Source organism: Simochromis diagramma, unplaced genomic scaffold (genome assembly GCF_900408965.1).
Source record: "Simochromis diagramma unplaced genomic scaffold, fSimDia1.1 OVJJ01000419.1, whole genome shotgun sequence".
NCBI classification, from domain to species: Eukaryota; Metazoa; Chordata; class Actinopteri; order Cichliformes; family Cichlidae; genus Simochromis; species Simochromis diagramma.
Genome location: NW_024387244.1, coordinates 1,206,253 through 1,226,837, shown reverse-complemented (window position 1 = coordinate 1,226,837; position 20,585 = coordinate 1,206,253). Strand labels below are relative to the sequence as shown.

The window sequence follows — 20,585 nt, the reverse complement described above, 5'->3', positions numbered from 1 at the left end:
TACACGCATGCGCACTAACCCCCCCGGCTGAGATTAAAAATAATCCTTCTTCTTCTCATTATTATTATTATTATTATTATTATTATTATAGCGCTAAATGACACCGTATATCTGTGTCTTAAACACTATTCACGTATGGCTCAAAACTGTATGCCAGTGTAATGATAAACCCAACCTGAAACTGCTGAGATAATAGTGTCATAACAGAGAATGCGTGAGCTGTGGCATGAGAACACGCGAACAAACTTTAGCAATAGTGCTAGAAATATAATATATTTAACCTTTACATGCTAATTGACAATCTAGTGACATCCACAACTTACTATTTTTTATTTTTTATTTATGTTCTCCTTTGCCCCACACAAACTTAATGCCCTACATATAGTTTTTTGGATCTGGTCTTATTTTCAATTTCAACAAACAGATCATATTTTTATAAAAACTGTAATTAAAAAAAGTCAATTTAACTAATTAACTCCAGTTTTATGCTTTAGTAAAGGCACTGCTTTAATTTGTTTCCTTCTCTTTTCTGCTTTTTATCTGTTTTACATTTTGTACTGATTTGTATAATTATTATTTGTTATCCCAATTTTATGAACGATTAATTGATATATACGTAAATAAATAAATTTTAGCGGAGACGGAAGTACGTTGGAGTGAATGCTCTCGCTTTGCTTAATACTCTGGGTGTGAATGGCTGGGTGATTGGACGGGTGTTGCGTGCCTCTGATAATTGAGGTACAGTCTAATGTTAACCCAGCTGCCTGGGGTGAGTCATACCAAGCACCATCACATTCAGCTCTTCTGCACGTTTCGTATAAAGGTGCACTATGTCCACGATGCTAAAAAAGCATCGTTTGACCTTGAGGGTTTTAAAGGCATCAGCTCAGGATCCGTACAACAAAAAAAAAAAAAAGAGGAAAACCCTTATTATGCATAAGAGGGACACAAATATTTGTTAAAAGCTTTTTCTCGCGGGTAATTACTCACGAGGCCTTATGGACAGAGTAAAAGAGACCTTTTAGGAATGTGCAGAACAAGTATTTTCAGCCATAGTATGCGGTGAAGCTGTAGGGGTGATATGATTGGCTGGCAGAAAGTGAAGTAAGGGTCTGAATAATTCATGTTGTGGGGTAGCAGGTATGAAAGAGGCACGAGCAAGGAGGCATAGAGGCTGAAGAGAGGCTATGGATGGAGAGAGATGCTGTTGCCAGGGAACAGCAGCCACACAGACCACCACTGAAAACAACAGCAGGATTATCTGATGGGACTAAAAGGAGACAGAGGCTGGTGCTTATTTTTCCCAAGTTGCTGCAGGGATAAATAAGCTACTTCCATGGAGGAATGTAAATACAGTGGAAGCCCAAAGAAGCTTTTCAATTGATACTGTGGTGAGAAGAAAAAGCTTCTCCAAAGGTATTTGGGTCCACATTAAGGGAGAAGACAGGGGGGGTCGATATATATATAGAGAGAGATCACGATGCCAGAGCAGATGCGTTCCCATTAAAGGAATTTTGTGTCTCGGTGGTGTGGAAGTAAGAGCTGAGAGGCAAGGCTGTCGGCTCGCTCTTCACGGCCAGTCTTTCCCCAACAAAGGTGACCAGAGGCGGAGGAGAGGAGAGGGGGGTCCAGAACAGAGGTGCCCCCTGTCCTCAGACACCTGCTGCTGGCGAGCCGCGGACATCGAGGACAGTGTATGACTGTGTCCGTGCACAAGTGCGCGTGCGTGAATCCGAACGAATGAATGAGAGACGGAGAGAGAAAGAGGAGGAGGAATTCTAGACTGACCCACGCTTTTCTGTTGATGTGGAGCAGCGGGGCGGTCTCCCCTCAAATCTTTGCATCTGTGACTGAGGACGACGAAGACGCTCCACATCGGGAGATCTCACGCCGCTCGTGTGAGTTTAACATCCTTGCATTTATTTTATGCACGGTCACACAGCTTGCACACGCATGCACGATTGTCCGTTAATGTGAGAAATCTTTTCTGTTGGATGCTCCACTTGGGGTGACCTAGAAAGGCTGTGGAGCCATTTTACTGCACCTTTTGGTGCTGATTGGCTTTGCAGAAATCGTTGATGTTCTCATTTGAAGACCAGGAAGAAACAACCCGCTCACAGTTACATGGTGTTTATTTATTTTTTTATAAACATGATTTTGCAATTTACGCCTGCTGGCTTGCCTCCACACAAGAATTTTTCTTGTGCATAATAAAACAAAACATGTGGAAACAAATTATTTCCTTTGTTAGTTATTTGGCTGCCTTCCATTTCATACACAGCCACAAGTGCTGCTGCCAAAACCACACCACTCCTAGCGATTATATCACAGTGTTGCTATTATTTCGGTATGCACAGCTGAATGTCATCATCGCACTGGGGCTGGTTGTACTACAGCACATTTTTTGTGGCTAAACACACCTTTTCATTCTGTTTCTAAGTGCAACCTGCAACCCAAGAGTGGAAATGCTTCCATCACTCTGTGGAACAGGCTCGGAAAAGCATGAGGAAAGCAGAACTTTAGGACTCGTGCAGTTGACTGAGATTTCTCTCTAAGCTCTTAAGCACAAATTAATTCATGCTTTTCAGGTTTTCTATTTAATGGTGTTAGTGCCTGGAAGCCTGAGAAAGCAGAGGTGTGGTAGACTTAAAGAGGAGTCAGTTTTGTCCTCCACGTCTGCCTGTGGAATTCCAGGCGAGGCCAAAGTCAATTTTCATATTTGACTTTTGAAGGATTTCTGAGCGCAGAAAAGCGAGCTCAGTCCGATCCAGTCACATGCCTCTCACATGTGCTCCGGTGGGCCGGGGGGATGAAAACCACGTGAGCTGCAGTGACTTAAGCCCCCTAATTATAATGAAAGAGAGTCAATTATTTGGGAGAAATCTGACTTTTCCCTCAGCATACAGGCCAAAACACATGTTCCTGCAGTGCAGCAATGTGTGACACCTTTGGTCTGTGACTGCGAGTGCTATTGCTCATAAAAACTCTCTGCACACCTCCAGGCCCCTGCTCTCCTCTCTGAGGGATGGGCACCACAGAGGCGACTCTACGAATGGAGAACATGGAAGTAAAAGACGAGTGGCAGGATGAAGACTTCCCCAGGTATGATCCTTCCACTTTTTAAAGGCATCTAATGCGCGGTCGTGTTGATGTGATGATGAAAACTGATTGTAAGATTAAAAAAAAATCCACTTATTCTCCTTTAAATCCTCAGCTGATTGGTAATTTTCCACAACAGGATAAGATCTGCGATATTGTTTATAATTATGGGAATCTGATGAGCAGTGGCTGAAATTCAGAGCTTAATGAGCAGAAAATAAGTGGCAGGAAAGTGTGATGAAAATCAGCACTGGGCTCCATCCTCCTCCTCCTGCTCCTCCTCCTCCCTTTTCCCCTCCTCCTTTGTTGGATGGGGGAGGCAGGAAGCCAGGGAGCAGGTGCAGCGCCGTCTTGGAAGCGGTGTCGGGCAACGTCATGTGACGCAACGGCAGTCGCTGATCAACAACACCAGTTCAGGAATATGGTGGCAGGTTGTGGTTAAAGACGGAGGGTCAGTCAGTTATTAAAGAAGAATCAGAGTGATGCTCTGCTCCGGTTTGGCTCACACCAGCTGAGAGGACAGGGAATGAGCCCAAACACAGAGGTGTGTGAGGTAAAAGATAAAGATCATTAAGGATCGGCTTGGACAAAAGCAGCCCCGCGCTGTCTCCGTAAGGTAAGCATCAGTGGTTCGTGCTGATCTTAAGAGATAATGCAGACATAAACAGATGAGCTTGAGCTCGCCCCCCTCGTCAGTTTGCATTTCTATAAAAAAAAGAGCTTCATTTGTGACAAAGGAAGCGGCGGATCAGTAGTCACTGCAGGGGTCCTCGGGGAATAGAGGCACAGTGTCTGTTTCTGTGGGCTGAAGCCTGATTGTTGGCTCAGGAGGAGCCCGCACTGTCACACAACTGTCCTCCCGCGAATGGGAGGATGAGACGGTTGGCTTTCACGGGAATGCAGCTAAGACCCTCTCTGCTCAACAACACTGCGCTAGAGCTCTCTCCTCCTCCCAGTTTTTTTAACCAGTGAGAGCACAGCTGCGCACTCAGCTCCTCGGTTGTTCCTCAGACAACACATGCAGGTGCAAGCACGTTTGCCCCCATTTGCTTGCTTTTTCTGCTTTAGACACATTTGACAAGGAGGGAAGAAGAGGACGATGTTGATGTCCTCCCATCCTCTCCTCCTTCTGTGCAGAGTGTAAACAGAAGCAGAAATGCAGACACTTTGTTTGCATGCAAACTGTTTCTCCACCCCTCCATCATCCGCTCTGACTCACACCCTGCCCGGCGGCGCTGTAATCTTCGTCTCTCCCCGGCGACAAGTTAATAACCATCTCTATCCTCTTCTGCGTGCTCTTCTTTTCAGCGCTTAGCCAGATTAGTGACAACACCCACGCCTAGCTTGGACCTTTTAACACGGTCCTAATCACATGGATCCATTTTGTTATGAGGTCATAGTTACAAAGTAGGGCGTGCTTTAGGATGCATTTATCTCAGCTGAGGAAAAATGATGGGTTTTTGTACTGTGTGGCTGAACCTTTACTCTCTGCAGCATCATAACTTCCTCTCTGTCGTGTAATAGATTGGGCAAACACAGCGCTAGATGCTTACATAGTGTATGCATGTTTCCAACCAGACCACTACCAGAGTACGGAGACATGGACCCCTCCTGTGGTCTCACAGATGACAGAACCTGTAAGTAACACCAACAAGTCGGGGGTCACCGAATGATCATTATTGATGACAAACCCCTCTCTGTGTGGCATGAATCACAGTCTCTTTCCTCCTGCCCTCTGGTCTCACTGTAGCTCATCCTACCTCCCTGAACGTGAGCTCACCGGGAGGAGGAGGCGGCGGCGGCGTGTCCTCATCCCACCGGAAGAGGCGTACGTTGATCGCCCCGGAGATGAACCTCTCCCTGGATCAAAGTGAAGGTTCTTTGTTGTCAGATGACTTCCTGGACACGCCGGATGACCTGGACATAAACGTTGACGACATCGACACTCCAGATGAAACCGACTCACTCGAGTTCATCACGAATGGCAATGACCTGGAGTGGGAAGGTTAGCAGATCCATAACAGCTGTTTTTACTCCTGATATTAATCCATCAGCTTCAAAAAGCTAACTGAGGCTGAACTTAAAAGGGTTTTTTTGTTGCTATTTAAGCTGAAAATTCACTACATGTATCCATGCACGTACCATAAAATGTCAGCTGAGAAGTTACACCGTGCTCTTTAACCTAAACATACTAATACATGTCGATTTTTACAGAGACTTTGCAAAAGGAAAGGATCTGTAACACAACCTAACTTAAAAGGAGCTAACACATATTATGATTAATGTTTCCCTTCGACTAAAATGATTCAGCATAACTCTGTTCGTGCCCAGATGACACACCGGTGGCATCAGCGAAAGCAAATCCCGTTGACAGATCCGGAGAGGTGGGCGAGGATGGGAACAACGGACGCCTCTGGAGAACAGTGATCATCGGAGAACAGGAACATCGCATCGACATGCAGGTCATCAGGCCTTACCTTCGGGTCATCACACACGGAGGTGAGAGTCAGAAAAAGCTTTCAATTAGCAATAAAACAATCCTTTAAAAACAAAAAAGTTGGGACGTTGTGTAAATGTTGATAAAGACAGAATGCAGTGCTTCACAAAACTCATAAAGTCTTATTTTATGCACAGTAGAATATAGAAAACAGATCAAATGTTTAAACACAGAAAGAAAAACCTGGATATAGTATATATATATATATATACACAGGCAGTGATTTGTGGATGCAGTGATTTCCATGACAGACTGACGCCTGAACACCTGACGATCGTGTGTGCTCATCGTGAACTTTCCCCTTGTTGCCTGCTTGCAGAGATTTTTCCAGGTTTTATGAATTGTTGGTGATATAATGTACTGTAGAGGATGAGATATTCAAAGTCTTCACAATTTTATGTTTTGTAGATGCATTTTTTGCAAACTGGTGAAACTAAGATGCTCTCTTTATAACCAGTCATGTGTAAAAATGACTTTCAGGAAGTAGTAAAATGTCTCAGTTTAAAGATTCAATATGTTTCCTCTGGTTTGTTGTGAAGATTTCCATGACAGTAATCTTAAACTCTCTCTCCTCAGGTTATTACGGCGAAGGCCTGAATGCCATCATTGTGTTTTCTGCTTGTTACCTGCCTGACAGCAGCTGTGCAGATTACCACTACATCATGGAAAACCTCTTCCTGTGCGTCTCTCAGTCAGAGCCAACTTACTCGCACTTTTAAGCCCTGTATGTCAACACATTTTGAACTGCACCCAACAGGAAATCATAACTCTCGTGCCCTCCAGGTATGTGGTGAGCAGTCTGGAGATGCTCGTTGCCGAGGATTACCTGATTATTTACATGAACGGAGCAACTCCTCGGAACAAGATGCCTGGCATCAGCTGGCTGAAGAAATGCTACCAAATGATCGACAGAAGGTCAGAAAAAAGTTCAATACATTGATTGATATCTAGCGTATTGAGAATTTCTTTATATAGATCTTTTTGGAGATGTCCACATCAGCGCTGAACTCTGGCTCATCTCCATCATCCCACATACACGATGCTGATATTGACAGATATGAAAGGGAGAGAAATAAAAGTTTTCTCAAGCTGTCAGTCAGCGAAAGCTTGTCGATGGCTCTGAGTCCTGTTTGGCAGTTGGGAATAAAATTGGAATAAACTTTTAAGCACACACACACAAAGCATAAACGTGTGAACAACGATGCAGCTCTGTTAACAAACGTTTTCTTTCTGTTTTCTGGCAGATTGAGGAAGAACCTGAAGTCTCTAGTCATTGCTCATCCCACGTGGTTTATACGCACCGTCCTGGCTATATCGAGGCCTTTTATCAGGTGATACGAACAAGCTGAATATCAAACACTGCACGTTTTCCATTAAGACCTGAAGGTTAATCGATACAGGCCACACGATGTCTTTTGACCTCCCGAGAACTGAGTCCTTGTTTGGGATGTGCTTTTTATTTTTCTGATAGCTATTTGAGATCAGACAGTCCTGTCAAGTCTATAAACTAAGCTCACTTGTTACTTTGTTACATAGTTGCTACTAACTACAATGTCCCCATATGGGTAAATGGGTTAATTTTACAGAATAATACAATAAAATCAAGATTTCATAGTAAGTATAAAGCCGGGTTGAGCAGAATGAAGTGTAATGTGCAGGAAAGGAAACATCCCTGAGACGGGAGGTCTGACGCAGAGCGACTATAATAACTTTAATCTGTTTCTCATTTAAAATATCAGTTTGACAGCGTGGATCTGTTTGCTGCAGATTTTTTTTATTGTTTGTCTTTTTATGTATCTGTGCAACTGTTGTGTTGCTTTCCTCTCGTCCTCTGCAGTGTGAAGTTCATGAATAAGATCCAGTACGTCCACAGCCTGGACGAACTGGCAGAAATGGTGCCCATGGAGCACGTCCATGTCCCCGAGTGTGTGGTGCAGTAAGTATCTGTGACCGCTAGATGGAGAACGTGAGCTTTACCTGCAGGCAGCGGTTAATCCTTTTTTCTTTTTTTAAAAGTTATTACTCATTTAAACCAAACCGAGAACAAGACTGCTGTTTGAATAAATGTAAAATAAGATTATTACCCCAGTTCTTAAAAAGAGGACTTAGATGGCAGGATTTACTGTGTGATGTGAGGATGTAACAGCGCCTCTCGTTTTCAGATTTGACGAGGAGAGGATTAAAGCGCGGAGGGAAAGGTAAGATATAGCTTTGTGCAGTTTTAAATAGCATTACGCGCCAACCTCGTGCATATTATTATATACATATAACTGTGTGCAGAATTAGGAGTGGCTTAAGCACTTAGAACTGGATAATTGGCTACACATGTCTCCCATCTATTAACTCTGTGTATGTAACTGTGTGTGTGTGTGTGTGTGTGTGTGTGTGTGTGTGTGTGTGTGTGTGTGTGTGTGTGTAGGATTGAGCAGGAGCAGAGACAGCAGCAGCAGCATCCAGCCCCACAGGAGCCCGTGAAAAAGTCTGAGAGGTAGAGGTCCTCTTAAACCACATTTTAATGTGTGACAACAAACTCAGAAGCTCATCAGGTTTCAGTTCGTTTTCACAGCTCTTACCTTTACTTTTATTTTTCAGGCCAAAATCAATGATTGTAGGTCAAGGGTTCTGAGACGGACGGAGATTTGAAGGTAACGTTGCACTTCTTATTTCAGCCACAAGATGGTGCTCTGCTCTCACACGAGTTTACCGCATCGCCCATTAAGCCTCTGCAGACGTGACAACAGATTCCAGTTTATGTTTATAGAAGTAAACATAAACACTCTGGGTCTATGATGTGTCCTAATTTTGGATTAATGTTCTATGATGGTTGGACAGGTCCGTCTGTTGCACATTGTCAGGGTCACAAACTGAAAAAATATTCATCTGATTGCTTTGGTGCTAAAAGTAGAACTGAGCAGGACGCAGTTTCACAGTTTGCACGGTGTGAGTTGGTACTCGTGTGATGTGTGCTTCTTCGCTGCCTTTAAATACTGAGGTTCTGTCACTAGCTGAGCTTTTCTCCTTCAGTGTTTCTTTCTCTACATTTGCTTGATTCTGTCTGGTGCAGCTTCTTTTCTGCTTTCTAAAGTTACAGCTGTGAAACAACATTTCTCAGTTTCTCGTGTACTTCAGGGATTCTTATAATCTCATATTTTGTGTTAACTTAACCCAGCTGATGGTCACGTACATATTCTGTATCTTCCACGTCATTTAAGTGATGTGATGAGGGAACAAACTTTGCTTTGTTTTTACATTTTAGGGGTATTTTACATATTTCACCAAACTTTAGCCTTACACAGTTTGTGCTGTATCTCTGGATGAAGTTTCCTGGATTTCAAACAATTTTGGTGTTTTTATCATCAACATATGGCTGACTGAAGAGGTTAATACTGTTCATTTTAAGTCATATTGTCAGGTAGATAACTCCTGTACAGAACCTGATTCAGGCTAAAATTTCAGTGGATAGTTTGTTTGTTTTAATCGATAATATCCTAACAGGCTGCTAATGTGGCAGCACGTGCTGGTAGAAACCAGGTGGCTGGAGGTTGTATAGAGTAGTGACCTGTGACTGTCCGGCTGATATGCTCAGAGAGACTGTGTGCTAATGCTACACATCACTGAGGTGCAGAAGCGAGATTCTTGTCAATTTTATAAAACTACTTGAAAAGAGATCATTTTTAGTTTAGGTCGACCCATCATAGACTCATACAGGCCACTTCATTAGGTACACTCCTTCAACTGCCTTAATGCAAATTTCGAATCACCCAATCACGTGGCAGTAGATCGATACACTGTGGCATGTTGACGTAGTCGAGTCAAACTGCTGAAGTTTAAACCCATACAAGTGGGTAAAATGCCTTGTTGATGCCAGAGGTCAAAGGTCATGACCAGACATCTGTGAGCTGATAGGAAGGCAGCAGTAAGTGAAATAACCACTGCAGGTGGTACACGGCAGCAGAAGACCACACTGCTGCTCCTGTGAGCTGTGAACAGGAAACCGAGGCTACGGTTCTCACAGGCTCGCCAAAACAGGACCACAGCAGATTGTCTGTGTACGTTCTCTGTTACCTGGGTCAGTTTTTAGCGCTTGAGGAAAAGGAAACTGGACCTCGTATTCAAGAACCTTTTTCAGTTCAAAAACAACTGGTGGAAAATCCTTGGTATTCAATTTCTAGTGGGATTCTCCCTTTGGACATAATCCTGGGAATTATTGGCCCACTGTTAATGAAGCAAGTCGTTAAGGGTCATTTCCACCAAGTTGTTAATTGTTCATGAGACTTTGCTCCATCGCGCTCTTCATTATGTGAGCGTGGGTTGAATCGGCTTGCAAAGAGACTCCAAAACTGCATTGTGGGTGGCTGATTCCTGATGCTGTAAGGCACCATCGCTGTTAAACGATTTATACTTAATGAAAATGTCTCCTCTGTCTTCTTGCTCCAAAATGGGAACATTAGCATAACCAAACATGTCCTCCCTCTTTTACAAGCGCAGATATCCAGCTGAATCTCGTCCTACTGAGGTGGTTCTCCTGTGCTGTGCTATGCATATGTGGAGTAGGTCTGTGTAACGGTCCAAGCATTCCTCACTGCATAGACTGTGTATGCTGTGCAGTGTGCAGTGCTTGTGTTTGGGTGTTTTGTCAGCTGGGCGAGTGTTTTGTCTTGATTTCTGCAGTGACATTCAGCTGGTAGGGTCAGAATGTGGCAAAAACACCACGAGAGCATGGATCCATCCTGCCTCATATTAGTGGTGCAGACTGGTAGTGATGGAGGTGTGGGGGATGGCCTGTCAGCATGAATGGACCCATCTGCATATGGGTGCTTACAACAGGATAATGTGCCGTGCAACAAAACTCAAAACTAGTTTCTTGAACATGACAAGTTTACTGGATTGAGATCTGGTGACTGCGGAGACCATTCGAGTGCAGTGAAGCACCTTTGGGATGTGTTTGAACGGGAGATGGACATCATGGATGTTCAACCAACAAATCTACTGCAGCTGTCTGATGTTATTGTGTCAGTATAGACCCACATCTCTAAGAAATGCTTCCAGCACCTTGAACCGAGGCTGCTCGGAAAGCAAAAAGCAGATCCAACTCGTTCTACCTAATGAACTGACCACTAAGTATAATCTTGTCAGTTTAACTACAAAAAGTGACTGATAGTAAAAGATTTTAGAAGCACAAGTCCCGTCTTTGTTTCCTTCGTTCCAAAATAATTGGCTTTTTACTCCTTAGACAAACACAGTGTGGGCCTTTTCTGTCCCTCATAGACAGCTGCACTGTCTAAAATAACACTTACATGTTTTTATTGTGCAGACATGATAGTTCTTTGTGCTCTTTTCTGTTTGTGCAGGGCTCACCTGAAGTGGAGCGTGAACGTCCAGCAAGTCTACACAAGCTTCGTGTCATCATCCCGCTGACGATTTGTGCCGTCGTTGTCCGATCAAAACAAAATAAATGCTCCGTCCCATAATGCCACTGGGAACTCTCCCCTCCTCTATCCCAGAGGGGTTTTATGGCCACACTAAATGAAGTCACTACTCTGTTACCAGATTTGATTTAAAACCTGAAACCGCTGCTCGATTCGTTCATTCTTTAATCTGCTGTTAGGGAGCTCGTGCTGGATTATAATGAGCCTCCTTGTTTCTCGTTGTTCGAGTCAGAGATTACAGGCTTGAAGTTAATGAGGGCAAAATTACCTGAAAATCGTGACAGTTTAAAAACACTTGAAGCTCCTTTAACTGAGATCTGGGTCAGTACGAGACCACTGGAACAAACTCACATTTATATTCGTGCCGGTTCATGTGAATGTCGTGTGCGTCAGATGTAGATAACAAGGCTTTTCCAATGTACCAGATGCTTTATTTTATTTTTTTACCTCATAGCTGCTGCATCATAAGGCCCTTTGAAGCGCTCTCATATGCTGTTCTGACATGTCAACATGTGCTAACGTTTGCTGGTGCGGGGGTCCTTTAGTTTCCTTTGATCGCCTCCACCCGCTCTGTACCCGGTGTCATTATGTGCCTCAGTCATCCTGAGTGTTGAAAAGAAAAGGCAGGAACGTGAGCGCTTACTGCAGTTTGTGACCCGTACTGGAAAATCTACAGGAGTCCCTGTGGATTGTAAAATGTATTTAGGTAAGTTCAAGCAATATATTGTTTATTTTGTGTAACATAGTCACATAAACAGCCTTCATACAACACTGAATGCTTTGTATTTAGATAATATTTTGGCTAAACTCCATATTACAGGTTCCCATAAATGTAATACTAACACGTGTGCAAAGTATCTACAACAAATTTGTACAGATTCTGTAAAGATGTGATGAAAGTCAAGACATAAAGCAGACAAAGTTTGACAAACTGCACATGAAGCAGTGAAGCTTTCTCTCGGAGGGGGTCGCAATTAATACGTCTGAATTTAATTACAGATTAATGAGTGAATGTTTTGGTCATTCAGAAACGTCCTCAGTGGTCAGCAGTGTCAGCACCTCTGGACGGTTTAACTCTGGTTCTTTGTGTCTTCCATTTTTTTCAAATTATTGTAGCAGGAAGACTGAAGCATAGGATCACTTCTGTGTGGACTTCATGACTTGATTGTCTGTAAACTGCTCGTATGTTTTGCACTATTGAATTTGCGTAGTTTAAGACTATGATAGATTTATGCATTTTGAGCTGTTGTTAGCATGACTTGTGTTTTTGTAGGTTGTGGGCATTCTTATGCATTTTTGGTACAGAAAATCTGACCAATGAAAAGTCTGTTTATAAAGTGCCGACTTACTTTACTCCTCTTCTGTTGCCTTTCCAGAGTGGCAAAGTTGGACAAAAAGCTTGAACTTTTCTTTTTGTGATCCTTTAAGAGTGTTTTTCACTGGCAAACCCGACCTGGCGGCGTCCCGTCTTCATTCTGCGAGGGGGACGCCTCTCGCTGGTCGTTTGTTGGTTGAACCGAGTGCCTATTGTCGAACCAAATGCTTCGGGGAAATCTGGAAAAATGAAGGAATGTACAGTGTAGCATTTTACTTTTTGGTTATGTTTTTTATTTGAGTCACACTCGTGCATAAACTGTTCATTCTGACTATAAAAGCACAAAATCTGTAATGTTTCAACCCATAAACCGACCATACCTGCTGTAAAATGTTTGCTCACATATGAACTGTTTCACTCTCCTGAAGCTTCCATGATTGTTTCTGTAAATATGACTGAATAAATTGTTCCTCATCATATGTTCTCTGTTTGTTGCTTAGAGCACTGCCTGGGCTTAAATTGGTTACGTGCGTGTTAAACTACTGTATGTTCTCTGAGCTGTTTGCAAATATTGGCTTGACTTCCTGGGTGTCACATGGAGGTGGGTGTGTGGCGGCTTTTTCACAGAACAACGTGTAACAGGGTGACTCTTTCTCAGCACCAAAACAGTAGTGTGTGACGTGATGCAACGACAGTTCTGAAAAGTGTTTACATGTACAATATACACTCACTGGCCACATCATTAGGTATACCTGCTCCCTGAGATGTACGTCGCACCGATTCAGTGCACATGCAAAGCAGATGTGTTACAGCAGCAGAAGAGCACATGGTGTGCCAGTCCTGTCAGCAAAGAACAGGAAACTGAGGCTACGGTCACCACGGCTTACTAAAATTAGACAACAGAAGATGTTTGTGTAGGTTTCTCAGTCACCCAGGTCATTCTTTGAGCAAGTGGACTTTTTTCTGTCTCTCTCTCTCAATCTAAGAGACCTTTTCAGTTCCAAAACAACTAAACGTTAGTTCCAGATATCATTTAACCCGTGGTGGGATTCTCCCCTTCGAGGTGCTTCTGAGAATCTTTGACCCTCTGTTAATCATTTAACAAGCTAACGGTCGTTACCGCCAAGGTATGAACAGTTTGTGAGACACTGTCCCACCCTGCAATCATAGGATCTATTCAGATGTGCCGAGGTGTCATTATAGGTGGCTGATAGCTGGCGGTGTAGGCCATTACTGTTTACTCCTCTCACGCTGCCTCGTTTTAATGATCCATGCTGGTGGTGATGGTGGTGTGGGGTACGTTTTCTTGGCATGCTTTTGGCTCCTTAGTTTAGCACTAAGGAGCCAAAGGTTTGAGCAGTGTTTAAATAAAACTGCTTACCTGTCTGTTGTTCCTGCCCATGTCCAGACCTGTATGACCACACTGTGTCACGAAGCTCAAACTGGTTCCTTGAACATTACAGTGAGTTCACTGTGATCATGTGGCCTTTAAAGTCACCGCATCTCAATCCAGTAGAGCACATTTGGGATGTGCGCGCTACTATCAATAAATATGGACCCAATTCTCTGAAGAATGTTTCCTGCACCCTGTTGAATCAACGCCATGATGAATCAAAGCAGACCATACTAATATATCTTAATCTATGGCCTCGCCTCTGCAGTGATACAGACATTTAAAAAAAAATGTTTATTTTAAGATGCTGTAAGCTGAAAAGCCAACTTACCTCGTATCTACTGAAATATTGACTTTAATGAAACCATTGCCAATGTTATTAATTCATCTCCTGCCCTTAATTTCTATTATATGTCAAAATATATGGAAACAATACATTGATTTGGCCTTAAATTCAGAGCTAATAAAACAGTAGTTTCACAGTAGCATATTAAGAGTACAAACTGTCCTAGCTATCTGGAGTCTACAGTGTACCATAACTATGTTCATGGATGGCTCTTTGGTGTAATTGTTAGTTTAAAGTTACACAAACCAGCTCACACTGGATTTACAGTGTGACCCTCCCACTTGCAGGGATGGCCTGTAGCTGCTGAAGACTGCAGACACTCATGTGAAGGTTTCCTCGTTTTCTTGGATCTAGGAAGACTTGTAATTGCAACACAGCTAGAAGACTCGCCCATCACAACTTTATGATGTTCACTGTCGACTGTTGAGCCTCAGCGTGCACGTGGACACAAACACACGTACTGGGAAACAGATCAAGGCCATAAACAGCACTTTATGAAGGCTGTAATTCACATCTACTAGAACCTCCACGTGTTCTCTTGAAATATTCACTCATTTGTCTCTTACCTCATTTATGACACAACCTAGCAAGAACATTTGTGGCAGAAAGTAAACATCAGGCATGCTCCACTTCACAGCTGAACCTGTGACTTCTCCTTCGTCCTAATTAAGTTTTTTTTAATGTAGGTGCTGCTCGCTGGCTCACAATGGAGCTCACGCTGCCCTCACACTCCTGACTAAAGCACTATACAAATACATGCCATTTACCATTTTTACCATCTGACACACTTCACACATGAATGCTCACTGGGATGATATATTATCAACAACCTCAGTTTGAAAATTAGTCAGAGACAAGAAGCATATTGCTCCTCATGCCAAAGAGTCAGATGATCTACTGTGGCTGCTTTTAATTTAATGAACATTAGTAGCAGACAAATTATGGTCCCAGCATTTTGTTCTTAAAATTTCACTGAAGTATGATAAAATAAAGGAAAAACTGAAATGTTTATAGGGAGCAGAACCCCAGACTCCAGTTTTCAGAGGGTGGGCATTTTGCCATGGCTTAGTATTAATATAATTATGGTTTTATTATCTTAAATCAGGTAAATGAAACAGTACTTGCTTTCTACAACTATCGTCAAAACATCAAATTAAAGAAAATCATATGTTGTACTGACTGTGTCACGTTTTTCCTTTAATTTGTCACCCCTAACTAGGTTCAATGACGTTCTAATTATTATTATTCCTCCTAATTTGACTTTCACCCGAGCACATGACCATACTGTAAAATATTAGTGTTATTTTTATGCATCCATTTGACACCATCAATGGTAGTTTTCCACAGGCCGCTGACTCTGCAGGTGGATTAGATGCTGAATGGAATAGTACGAGCGCCTCACCATCTGGCTCTCATATGGACATCAGTGAGCGAGGAGACAATAAGGAAATGGGTGAAAGTTACCGGCTTCTGATTGGCCGGCGAGGGGTTTGGGCGCTCTGCCCGCTGCTGATTGGCTGCTAAAAAGGTACACACAGAACGGCTCTGACGGCACGTAGCACGAGGTGGAAAAAGAGCACGAGCACGCCTGACCACGAGAACACACCACGCCCACGTTCGCTGTGACGTTGTAGAGCTCGGGCTGGATATAAATTAGCGCGCCTCCCGCTCGCAGTACTACAGAGAAACACGCTGAGAGCGAAACGGAAAGTTTCCGGAAGTATTTTTGGATCGTTTAAAATTCTTATTTTTAAAATTTGGGATTTTCGTTCTTGGTGAAAGTTGTTCGTGACTGTTTGAACGAGACCTGTCCGGAAGAAGCGAGACGATGAAGTGCATTATAGGAATTGGCGGGTAAGTTTGGCTAGCTTATCGCATTCATTTAACTACCAAGTCCACGGTTTTAACGTTTCCTTTTATCCATTAACGTGAAAAATGGCTGATGTAAGTCGACTAAACTCAGTGACAGTGGAGCAGGGTCACGCTGCGACGATGCTCTGACTGCACTGTGTGCTGCAGTTCACGTTATTGCTGGTGCAGGTTTGTTTTTGCCAAACTGGTGCTTCAGGGTTTTTGTTTTTTGTAATGGTGATTGTTTGTCTCAGATTCATAGATGTTATCATTTTTGGCCGCGTGTTTATCAGCTGCCCGCCACAAACCTGTTCAAAGTGACATCCGGTCCGGTCGGTTTGTTGTTATAAATCGAGCGGGACTTTTGAAAATTCACCGCGAGGTCAGCTCAAAAGTGGAGGGAGATCTGAGTTTAGTGTTGCCATAACACTTATAATAATAATATTATTATTATTATTATTATTATTGTTATTGTGCAACATATTTAATATTTAAATGTAACACATTTAAACTTAACTTGCTCCCAGAGTTTTTGTGTTTTCATTTGTTTCCTTTTAATAATGTACACAAATTTACTATGTTGAATATTAACAAAGCTCAATATAATACATAAATACTCGCTGCCATAAAGCTAACGGAAGGTCATTAATTTTGCTGTGGTGATAGCGGGTATTTTTATCACCCTGTGCCTTTGTGTTTACAGGGTGACTAATGGTGGTAAAACCACTCTGACAAATAACTTGATCAAGACTTTGCCCAACTGCTGTGTCGTGCATCAAGATGACTTTTTCAAGGTGAGTGTAAGCTAGTGGATTGTTTTCGGTTTTTTGTTTTTGTTTGTTTTCTTGTTTTTTTTTCCCCATGCTGCTTTCTCCTCTTTGGACACTGCGTGATATTTGCATTTCAACAAAATAGGAGGGCTTCCCTGAGTGGTACCCCACCCCATCCCCCCACTTTTTGCTCTCCAGATTAGATCCAGAGTTGTGTCTTTCCCTTGTTGTCTCGCCTCACTGCTTCGGTCTTGTTTTCCCTTCCCCACATCCTTGAATTTCTCCATTTATACTCCTCATCTACATTTTCTTAAGATAGCTGTTAACATCAACTTCTCTTGTCATTGAGTCTTTTCTTATTTCTCTCTGTATAAGCACTACTACATTAGATGATGTGTTTTGCCCCCCCCCCCCCAGTTTAGTCACAGCTGCATACTTGTGTGAACGGCTTGCTTTGTTTTGTGCATGCCCCTTGCTGTGTACCCTCTGTACTCACTTCTTTGGCCTTAATAACTCTGGCATGTGAGTGGGATCTGCAAGTGTTCAGAGCTGTGAGGTTGCAGCAGTGTTTTATTGGTCACTGTTATTTCAGAAACCCGATCAGATAGAAGTCGGGGAGGACGGCTTTAAACAGTGGGATGGTAAGACTTCACCCGAAGACTGCCAGTGACTCATTAATCTTATATCCACATAGCTGCCCATTTTAACATAGTTTACCTCCACAATCCATAATTGCACACAACCGTAATCATGCACATCAAAAGTTTATTGTAGCCTTCAGTAGCTCGCAAACAACAAACACACATCCAATAAATTACATTGTTTGCTTGGGTTTGTTCTAATCTTTTTCTCTCTTCTTTCCATCATTTTTTTCGCTTCCAATCTTTCTTTATAGTTATCACGGCGTTGGATATGGAGGCCATGACCAACACGATAAAAGCCTGGATTGAGAACCCGGTGAAGTTTGCCAGATCTCACGGTGTCCCTTTGTCTTCTTCCTCTGATTTGGCCAACACCGACGAGCAGATCCACATCCTGATTGTGGAGGGCTTCCTGCTCTACAACTACTCGTAGGTTTAAAGCAGACTTTCATATCTTTAATAAATGAAGTATTGTTCACACTGTGAGCACATTTGTTTGAAGTCAGTCAGTTAATTATCTACAAACCACTGGGTTTCATAAAAAAATAAAGTGTGTGTGTGTGTGTGTGTGTGTGTGTGTGTGTGTGTGACACACATTAGGCGGTATGATTTCTGCCGTGTCACGTGTTGGTGTAGCGTGCTTACCACTCAGTCGTGTTCAGTGACGCCCACGTGGCCAGCTCAGGCAGGTCCTGCAGTTAGAGATAAGGCCTTCAGCAGAAAGATGCTGTCGAGGTGCAACTCTGACGCCGCTGCGTGTTCAGTGCGCTAGTGATGACTGTCAGAGGTGTAGATAAGGCGCCGTCTGAACAGTTGCATAACTGAACTCCTTGGACATCATTGCGTCACTTTTCTGTCTGCCTTCTAGGCCCCTGCTGGACGTCTTCGACAAGTGCTACTACATCTCGATACCCTACGAGGAGTGCAAGAGGAGAAGAAGGTGAACAATGAAAGATTTCACTCGTACTGTTTTTCCTCTTTTCAAGTGGAAGTTCTCACTGTATTTTTGTCACTTTCAGTACGAGACAGTACACCGTCCCTGACCCTCCCGGCCTGTTCGATGGCCACGTGTGGCCCATGTACCTGAAACACAGGAAACAGATGGAGGACAGTGGCTTGAATATCGGTATGTAGCAGCTGGATTATGTGAGGACATCTTTGTCATCCATGTATGTTGGGAGTAAAAGCATTAAACGTATGACTAAATCATTTTCTTTGCAGTGTACCTCGATGGCTTGAAATCCAAACAGGAAATCTACAGCCAGGTGTATGAAGACATTCAGAACAACCTGCTCAATCGTTTATAGGTAAGGAGGTGGAGGGAGTGTGCCACTGTGTCACTAACGTCATAAACCGTACACAAGTTTAGACATTTGTCTCCTACTGGGAACAATTCAGTTGTTTGTACAGCTAAAACATTCAGATTTTGAAGAAGTAGATGCATCATACAACCTGTACAAATGTTGATGAAAACATTAAGTGTGGCGTATGCAGACTTAACAGTTTTGTTTTCTGTGTCTTGCAGCAGGAGGACTCGTCTCCACACCTGTACACAATCTGTAAATAGACCCAGTGATTTTTTTTTTATGAAGGTTTTTTGTAATATTCATTTTTTTGTAAATGGACGAATGAATGTTAACTTATCGTTGTCTTTTTATCATTTTTCTGATGATCAATGTTTTAGTTATTTCTGTGAAGGTGATTGTTGAACTGCTCGTTACCATTGCATTAAACAGCTTGTATTGGACCTTTTATGTGCCAGCCACATTCACCTGTCAATAAAAGCATTATTTGCTGTTGAAGGGAACAAACGTGTTGTTGTTTCTGTCACAGTGACATAAAACGTCTGCAGATGACGTTGGTGTTGGATCACATACTGAATGTTATCAATGCCGCTTGTTGCCTTTCATCTTAAATCCTACAGCTGTGACTGCGCTGAGCTCTTAATAAGCCTGCCAGGGTCTATTCAAGCAGGCCTGCAGTGTGAAACTGATGACCGTGTGCTGGGCCGTTCTAAAATCAGCAGCATTATGTGTTGTGTAGCATTATGTAAGGAGGATGAAAATGAATCTTTCTGTGTTTAAAGAAGCAGCTCAGTGACACAGATTACTGCCTTATTTGGAAGAGATTAAGTATATAATGTAAATTTATAAGGATTTGGGGGGCTTTTTTTTTTCTTTTTTTTTTTAAATAAACAGGAAACATGGATGTAGCTATGGTCGTGGTGGATGTTTGTTGCTCAGCACCCAGTTTGTACTTTTTTTTTTTTTTTTTTTTTTTTTTTTTTTTTCTACATTTCTAATTATGTTTTTATTTAATTTGAATTTTAACATTTTTATAAAACTAATTTTCTCAGTTATACAGATTGCATTATGTGAAGGGTTTCTACTATCGTCCAGCCCATTATAGCAGGGGTAGCCAACTCCAGGCCTTGAGGGCCGGTGCCCTGCAGGTTTTAGATCTCACCCTGGGTCAACACACCTGACTCATGAGTTCATTGCCAGGCCTCTGGAGAACTTCAAGACATGTTGAGGTCATTTAGCCATTTCAATCAGCTGTGGATAAAGGACACATCTAAAACCTGCAGGACCCTCGAGGCCTGGGTTTGGACACCGCTGCTCTGAGTACAGATGTGGTCAGTTTCCATAAATGGCTTGATGGCCTTTTAATGGTTTCTTTGAACTTTTTTCCCCAGGGTGAAATGATCGTACAGCTTTAATGACTTAAAAACAAGAATTTGGTCTATTTTGATTTCATATTGTGCTTTTCCATGCAGGTTTAAATATACACTTACAGCCCCACTAATATTAATGGATTACAACTTGACTAGATGATTGACAAGCTTCTGGCATATTCTCTTCTGGATACTGGACCATTCGTCGTGGCGGGCTTTCAGAAGGCCGTTCCAGAAGTTAATGTCAGCCTGCTTTATCCGTTCCAAAATCAGTTTTGATTTGAGTTTTAATAATCTGTCATCAATAATCAGTTGATTTGAGATGACATTGAAGACTTTGGAGGTTGTACTGTCTGGGAGCACCCAGAGCATGCTGCTACCATCACGCATGACCACTGGCATAGTGTTGTTTTTATACATGCATGCAAATCTTTTAATAAGTTGAGCTGAAGGTTCTAAAAATGGCTTTTAACCTGACGAGGTCAGAGCCCATTAAATTCTTGTTAGTGATCATGATTGGATACAGCTGGTGGTTTCTCTTTATCAGCATAAGAAGGATTCGTTTCACAG

The 20,585-nt window shown here is 42.6% G+C and overlaps 2 protein-coding genes across 4 annotated transcripts; both read left to right on the top strand.

The window, feature by feature from the left end:
- Positions 1-818: 818 nt before the first annotated feature.
- atcaya (ATCAY kinesin light chain interacting caytaxin a) lies at positions 819-12,824 on the top strand. Of its 2 annotated transcripts, XM_040052610.1 has the most exons (13): positions 819-1,898; positions 3,003-3,102; positions 4,678-4,736; positions 4,850-5,104; positions 5,431-5,598; positions 6,173-6,275; positions 6,380-6,511; positions 6,841-6,927; positions 7,434-7,532; positions 7,759-7,794; positions 8,016-8,084; positions 8,189-8,241; positions 10,948-12,824. In XM_040052610.1, exons 2-12 carry the CDS (start codon positions 3,026-3,028, stop codon positions 8,220-8,222), a joined length of 1,119 nt encoding a protein of 372 aa, XP_039908544.1. In that variant the 5' UTR covers positions 819-1,898; positions 3,003-3,025; the 3' UTR covers positions 8,223-8,241; positions 10,948-12,824. The 2 variants fall into 2 exon arrangements, with proteins under 2 accessions (XP_039908544.1, XP_039908545.1); XM_040052611.1 differs by lacking the exons at positions 819-1,898; positions 3,003-3,102 and adding an exon at positions 3,133-3,715.
- On the top strand, positions 5,875-19,153 carry LOC120747041 (muscle-specific beta 1 integrin binding protein). Of its 2 annotated transcripts, XM_040052612.1 has the most exons (9): positions 5,875-5,885; positions 15,779-15,933; positions 16,634-16,724; positions 17,293-17,341; positions 17,596-17,770; positions 18,210-18,281; positions 18,361-18,467; positions 18,563-18,648; positions 18,867-19,153. In XM_040052612.1, exons 2-8 carry the CDS (start codon positions 15,908-15,910, stop codon positions 18,646-18,648), a joined length of 606 nt encoding a protein of 201 aa, XP_039908546.1. In that variant the 5' UTR covers positions 5,875-5,885; positions 15,779-15,907; the 3' UTR covers positions 18,867-19,153. The 2 variants fall into 2 exon arrangements, with proteins under 2 accessions (XP_039908546.1, XP_039908547.1); XM_040052613.1 differs by lacking the exons at positions 5,875-5,885; positions 17,293-17,341 and having other exon boundaries at positions 15,915-15,933; positions 18,867-19,148.
- The last annotated feature ends 1,432 nt before the right edge of the window (positions 19,154-20,585 follow it).

Coding starts and splice junctions, on each gene's coding strand:
- LOC120747041 (XM_040052612.1), top strand. CDS start 15,908: ATGAAGTGCATTATAGGAATTGGCGG. Junction 15,934..16,633: donor TGCATTATAGGAATTGGCGG/GTAAGTTTGGCT, acceptor TTGTGTTTACAG/GGTGACTAATGGTGGTAAAA. Junction 17,342..17,595: donor CGGCTTTAAACAGTGGGATG/GTAAGACTTCAC, acceptor CTTTCTTTATAG/TTATCACGGCGTTGGATATG.
- atcaya (XM_040052610.1), top strand. CDS start 3,026: ATGGGCACCACAGAGGCGACTCTACGAATGGAGAACATGGAAGTAAAA. Junction 3,103..4,677: donor CAGGATGAAGACTTCCCCAG/GTATGATCCTTC, acceptor GTTTCCAACCAG/ACCACTACCAGAGTACGGAG. Junction 5,599..6,172: donor TCGGGTCATCACACACGGAG/GTGAGAGTCAGA, acceptor CTCTCTCCTCAG/GTTATTACGGCGAAGGCCTG.